Source organism: Cariama cristata, unplaced genomic scaffold (genome assembly GCF_000690535.1).
Source record: "Cariama cristata isolate BGI_N322 unplaced genomic scaffold, ASM69053v1 scaffold30224, whole genome shotgun sequence".
Classification (NCBI taxonomy): domain Eukaryota; kingdom Metazoa; phylum Chordata; class Aves; order Cariamiformes; family Cariamidae; genus Cariama; species Cariama cristata.
The window spans coordinates 18,654-25,107 of NW_009613995.1; the positions used below are offsets into that span (position 1 = coordinate 18,654).

The window sequence follows — 6,454 nt, forward strand, 5'->3', positions numbered from 1 at the left end:
CCTGCTGCTGCCTGTGCAGAGCAGGCAGCGCTGCAGGGGATGATGGCCTTGTTGCTTCTGTGGTTCCCAGGCACCTTCTTCGTCATGGCTTAGAGCTCTTTGCAGCTCAAGACCTGTTGAGCCTGGCAGCATCTCCCCACATCTTGCTCCCTACAGGGAAGGGGGACTGCAAGGGAGGCAGCAGCTCTCCGTGTTCCCCTCAGCTCACCTGCCAGGGTGCTGAGGCCAGGCTGGGGACCCAAAGTTTACCCCTGTGCTGGAGTGTGCCCCGAGGAAGGGGAGGAGAGGGCAGGAAGAGGTGTTGGCAAGTTCATCAGCATCCACCCTGGCTCCTGGCCCCTTTCTCTCCACAGTCTGGCCTGACCCCTCTGCATGTGGCTGCCTTCATGGGGCACCTGCCCATCGTCAAGACCCTTCTGCAACGTGGAGCCTCTCCTAATGTGTCCAATGTGGTGAGTCCCACTCTGGTTGGAGCTGTGGGAACTCAACGTGGTGGGGTCCAGCAGGAGGTTGGGATTGCCCGAGTCCTTCTCTCTCTGCTCTCCTGAGCAATCCCTGGTGCCTCCCTGCTTTGTGCTGGCAGGAGGAACTAGCAGGAACCAGAAAAAGTTGTGGGCACTGCTCTTCCTGTGCTCAGACCAGAGGAATGACTGCGGGAAGGTATATCCCCTCCTACGGCCTCACCAGTTTATCCTGTCCTTGGTGCAGAAAGTGGAGACCCCCCTACACATGGCAGCCAGAGCTGGACACACGGATGTGGCAAAATACCTGCTGCAGAACAAAGCCAAAGCCAATGCCAAGGCCAAGGTAGGTACAGAGAACCTGGAGGCATCTAAAAGGTGTGTAGATGTGGTGCTTAGGGACGTGGTTTAGTGGTGCACTTGGCCATGCTAGGTTTATGGTTGGACTTGATGATTTTAAAGGTCCTTTCCAACCTAAGTGATTTTATGATTCTAACCTGTGTGACACTCCCACTCTGGGAACAGCCGGTGCTGGTTTCTTTGCTTTCACCTGCCTGGGGCTGTGCAACAGCAGGAGCAGGGCCAGGGCCCCTTTGGCATGGCAAGCAAGGGACTGGTCCGGATCTGCCAAAACAGCTTCTCTGCCTATACCTCCCAGGATGACCAGACTCCTCTGCACTGTGCTGCGCGCATCGGCCACACCGGCATGGTCAAACTCCTGCTGGAGAACAGCGCCAACCCCAACCTGGCCACAACAGCGGGGCACACGCCCCTGCACATCACTGCCAGAGAGGGGCATATGGACACAGCCCTGGCGCTGCTGGAGAAGGGAGCCTCACAGACCTGCATGACCAAGGTAGGCTACCGTGGCCACTGTCGCTGAAGATGTGACCTAGCTGGGCCGAGGCTGGGCAGGCTGGTGGCACAGTGTCCCTGTCACAGGAAGGGCAGCATCCACCTGTGCAGCAGCATGAGCCAGTGCTCTCCTCCTCATCCCTGTACACTCTGTGATGGGCTGCCTTTCTCCTCAGAAAGGATTTACCCCTCTCCACGTTGCAGCCAAGTATGGGAAGGTGGATGTGGCAGAGCTGCTGCTGGCACGTGACGCTCACCCCAATGCAGCAGGGAAGGTGAGTGCTGCTCCTGTGGCAGTGGGAGGAGTGGTGTGGTAGAGGGAGAGGCTCTGTCTCACCTGTCTGTGCCCTCTCCCCCTCCCCAGAACGGCCTGACCCCGCTGCACGTGGCTGTGCACCACAACAACCTGGACATCGTCAAGCTGCTGCTTCCCAAGGGGAGCTCCCCACACAGCTCAGCCTGGGTAAGGCTGGACTGGGTGTCCCTGGGGACGTGGGGATGTGTCAGGTGTCCAGTGCCTGCCAGCCTGAGGCCAGCATTGCCACTCAACCCTGACACTCAGGGAGAGTACAAGGGACCGATCACCACCACGCCTGCTGCTCACGCCTGCCCATCCCTTGCAGCAGCGTGTGGGGCAGGCAGGGGTGCTGGGTGGTGGTCCTGTTCCAGCAACCAGGCTATGTCAGGGGTAGTCCCTGCTGGCAGCGTTGTGGCTGTTGCTTGGGGCTGTGTTTCCACGGCAAGCCCTGCAGAGCAGCGCTGCGGTCTGGCAGTTTGGGAAAGCACACACGAATGTTTGCATGCAGCTATGAAACAGTGAGTCAGAAAACCCACGGGCTCTTGAGAGTTGCCCCGCTCTGCCTGTGAATGGAGAACATCTCCCCAGAGAGCAGACCAGCAGCCTTGGTTTCCACATGGTTTGCAGAAGCTGCATCCTCAGAACAGCCAAGTGGCCGCCGGTGCTGGCCCCATCCCCACCTGGCACCCTCTCCTTCCCCTGCACAGGCTGCCGGCATGCTTGCTGGGCAGGCATCAGAAGCAGCGGGTATCGGTGCCAATCCCCCGTTGTTCTGCGTCACTGACAGCCTGCATGTCACCCCGGGCAAGAGGGTGTTTGCCAGCTGCTTTGCTCCTGCAGCGTGGCAGCAAAGGCAGTGCTCAAGGCCCTGCAGTCTCTGCTTGAATACTAATTCTGCATATCGCGAGTTTTGCTCCGCACCTCAGCCAGACACATTCTAGGGGGTGTCTGTCTGCCCTGGCCTTGCACAGCTCCAAGTGACTGAATACTGCCAGAGAAATTGTGTGGAAAAACTCCAGGACAGCTGATATCAGTCAAACCCCTGTGCTGATTTGGGTGGAAGGGTGGGATTTAGCCTCGATGTGAGGGCTACTTGCTGTCAGGGCGATGGTTTGGGTGTGAGCCTGCATCCCTGAGCTCTGGAGGGGACTAGAAAGGGTAGGCCTGGCTTGGAGAGGCAAGGTGGCACCTTCTATCCTTGCTGGTGTGCTCAGCAGGGGCTGAGCACTGCAATGACCCTCTCTCCCTGCAGAACGGGTACACCCCCCTGCACATTGCTGCCAAGCAGAATCAGATGGAGGTGGCCGGCAGCTTGCTGCAGTACGGGGCTTCTGCAAACGCGGAGTCTGTGCAGGGAGTCACGCCTCTACACCTGGCTTCTCAGGAGGGGCATGCGGATATGGTGGCACTGCTTTTCTCCAAACAAGCCAACGGCAACCTAGGCAACAAAGTAAGTTGTCCCAGAGCATCCTGCCAGGCTGGAGGGGAACACCCCGGCAGGGAGCAGCAGACAGGGTGGTAACCCAGGCCCCAGTGCCTCCCTGTATTCGGACAGCAGAGTGCTGGCCAACAGTTGGTCAATTTGCTGGTTGGAGACCTGACTTAGAGTCGCTGCTGGTAGAGCTGCAGTCATGGCATTGCCACTGTGCTGAGACCTCCTCTGTTTGCAGAGTGGCCTGACTCCTCTCCATCTTGTGGCCCAAGAGGGGCATGTGCTGGTTGCTGATGTTCTGGTGAAACATGGAGTCACAGTGGACGCAACGACCAGGGTAAAGTAGTGCATTGACCGTGGCTGTGGTGAAAAACATGTGGGGAAACTACCTCTAGGCCTGCTCTAGGAGGAGCATTGCTTTTCTTTTTCTTTGTGCAAGGTCTCCCCTCTAGCAGGCATCCTTACCATCTTGTCTGTGTCTTGGGGACTCTTCCTCCTCTTCCTCCCACCTCCCTGGAGGGATGATTCTTGCCTGCTCCCACAGCTCACCCCTGTACCCCCAGGCACAATGTGGTGTGGTCTGCAGTGTGTCCTATGCCCTGGTCCTGGGCTGTCAGGCAGAACCCACACACATGCCCCATCCTTCATCCATGGGTCTTGCCCATGGGATGAGCACACCCAAGACCGAAGGGCAGGAAGCACCACTGAGGGCAGGCTAGGACCTGATCTTTTCTTTCAGATGGGCTATACCCCGCTGCATGTGGCCAGCCACTATGGGAACATCAAGCTGGTGAAGTTTTTGCTGCAGCACCAGGCTGATGTCAATGCCAAGACCAAGGTACAGAGATGTCCTGTGTTCCAAGGACCCTTCTACCCTGGGCAACAGCATGCACATTGATGGGGAAGGCATAGCCTCCCTCGCTGCTTCCACTTCTCCCTCCCGCATTGCTCCAAGCCCTCCTGTCTCCATGGCTGGAAGCTGCTGTAGCCTACCCGCAGTCCCGAGCAAGTGCTGGGTTCTGCAGAGCACTTTGCTTACCCTGGAAAGAAGGGACCCACCCTCGTGCTCCAGGCTCGAAGCACAGTGTGAGGCCTGGGGACATTTCTGGGGCAGCAGGACTCACAAAACTGATGGCAGCTCCCTCTGTCTTCCCCTGCAGCTGGGCTACACCCCTCTGCACCAAGCAGCACAGCAGGGCCACACGGATGTTGTGACGTTGCTGCTGAAGCATGGTGCCTCTCCCAATGAGATCAGCACAGTGAGTATGGCATTCGCCTGCACCTCCTTGCCCCATGGCAAGCTTGGGCACCTACCTGGGCTTCCCTGTGGCTGCTGCTGACCCGGCCTTTCCTCCTTGCCCAGAATGGCACCACTCCCCTGGCCATCGCAAAGCGACTCGGCTACATTTCCGTCACAGACGTGCTCAAGATTGTCACGGAGGAAACCGACATCCCGGTGAGTCCCTGGAGACTGGGACCAGGACCCTTTGGAGGAGGGCTGGGACTGGGAGCAGCCAGGCAAAGGTCCACTGAGCACAACTGGGCAGGGCCAGTGCCTCGCCTGGGCATGAGGAGGGGGCTGCAGGTGGCTGTGCAGTGAAGGGCTGGCCTCCTCTGACTCTGCTCTGCTCCCGCAGTCAGTCAGTGACAAGCACCGTATGAGCTTCCCGGAGACTGTAGACGAGATTCTGGACGTGTCAGAGGATGAAGGTGAGGGGCCAGAGCTGGACTGCACCATCCCAGAGATCTGCTGTCTGGGCCAGTGTGGCAGGCAGCAACCCAGGGGATGGGCACTGGTATTCCTGCTTGCCGGGGTGGCGGAGCTGTGTGGCCCCACACTGCTTTTGTGGAGAGGACGAGGGGAGCCCACCAGACTCCTGGGGTGGCACCTCCTGGCTCAGGTGCTTCCCTGCGCCATGCAGGAGGGATGTGCCTGAACCTCTCCATGTTCCTGTGCCCCAGGGACAGTGTGCACAGAGCCCTTGGGCATGCAGAGCCCCCCACCGCCCCCTGCTCCACGGGGCGGGACCAGCTCCCAGCCTGGCTGCAGCTGGTCCGCTCCTTCTCCCTCCCACCAAGACCTCACCTTTGCCTCTTCTTACTTTGCAGGCACTGCTCATGTCACAGTAATGGGTATGAAATGTGTCCCCCCTGCCCCAGCTCAATGGCCCATTTCACCCCATGGCCACTAACCATCCGCACGCCACATCCATCTGCTGAGCCTTGCTGCTGGGCTGGTGCTACCCAGCGCAGGCCCTGCCATCCCGCCCTGCCCATCTGTGTCCGTGCTGCTTGCTCTGGTGTGACTGCATGAATGGGGCTGTGCCCCAGCTTGGGTGGAGCCCTGGCTCCCTGTCAGCCCCAAGCCCTGGCCCCAGTAGGCGGAAGAGCCTACTCTGGCCTACACAGCCTACTGTAACAAACTCCAGTGCCGCCCCATAACCGCCTCATGCTGTCCTGGCCAGGGAGGGATGAACCTCAGTGCTCGAGGGTCTCCGTGCTGCTATGGTCCCCTCCCTGTCACTGGGGCTCTCTCCCTGATTTGGGAGGTGCTGGACTTTGGGAGGTGAACTCCTTAACAGGTGTTAATTGGGCCTTGGCTGGGCTTGTGCCTCCGAGGGGTGTGTGGATGAACTCGGCAGTGTTAGGGCATCCTTCCCGTGTCCCCAGCCCTGCCTACACTCCTGTCCCAGCACCCAGCGGCAGGGTGTCCCCAGCAGACTCTGCTCTGTGCTTGGTGCTGTGGGAAAGGAGTCGGCTAGCAGCCGAGGCTCCTGACAGCTCCCACAGCTCCTATCCCACTAACCTTCAGTGTGGGCCTTGCCCCTGCCAGCAGACCCCATCTGGCAGAGGGCAAAGCTGCCCCATGGCTGGCTGAGACCCGGGGGACGAGGGTGTGTCATCAGTGGTGGGAGCAGAGATGGGCCCTGGGTTCAGCCCTGAGGAGGGGTGGGGGCAAGGGCTGGACATCTGTGCTCTCTTGTCCTTCTGCCTCTCTGCATGCTGAGCCAGCTCTCGGTTTCAGAGGAGGAGCTGATTGCACCAAAGTCCAGGACACCCGATCCCAGGTACCAAGAGGGCAAGAGGGAGATGCTGGAATTTGTGACCTCAGCGACACTGGAGCAAACGTAAGAGGCACTGGACGGTGGGGAGGGAGTGGGTACAGGGCGCAGGGCCAGCCTGGTGCTGGGCAGGGACAGCTCTGGGCAAGGAATGGATCACTGAGCCCCCACCAGCTAGCATAGCAGGCAAAGCTAGTTGGTGGTGTTCCTGCACCAGGACATGCGTCGGCTGCCGAGTTTGCCTTCGTCCAGCAGCCCTGGGACTCCCTGGGACAGCTGGGAGCTGAGGGGCCCAGGCCTGCCACTTCAGTGGCTGGCACCGCCCTCTCCTGCCCGGGGGGAGGCG

General features: G+C 59.8%; 1 protein-coding gene across 1 annotated transcript in view; it reads left to right on the top strand.

Annotated features, from left to right (window-relative positions):
* The window catches only part of ANK1 (ankyrin 1, erythrocytic), a gene marked incomplete at its 5' end in the record, with an annotated part of 24,569 nt that overhangs the window by 10,768 nt on the left and 7,347 nt on the right, over positions 1-6,454 (top strand). The window contains 12 exons of the mRNA XM_009699247.1: positions 354-452; positions 709-807; positions 1,120-1,317; positions 1,493-1,591; positions 1,681-1,779; positions 2,867-3,064; positions 3,285-3,383; positions 3,786-3,884; positions 4,207-4,305; positions 4,410-4,502; positions 4,684-4,756; positions 6,072-6,174. Of these exons, the coding sequence (XP_009697549.1) occupies positions 354-452; positions 709-807; positions 1,120-1,317; positions 1,493-1,591; positions 1,681-1,779; positions 2,867-3,064; positions 3,285-3,383; positions 3,786-3,884; positions 4,207-4,305; positions 4,410-4,502; positions 4,684-4,756; positions 6,072-6,174 (1,358 nt within the window). The remainder of the gene's footprint in view (positions 1-353; positions 453-708; positions 808-1,119; positions 1,318-1,492; positions 1,592-1,680; positions 1,780-2,866; positions 3,065-3,284; positions 3,384-3,785; positions 3,885-4,206; positions 4,306-4,409; positions 4,503-4,683; positions 4,757-6,071; positions 6,175-6,454) is intronic.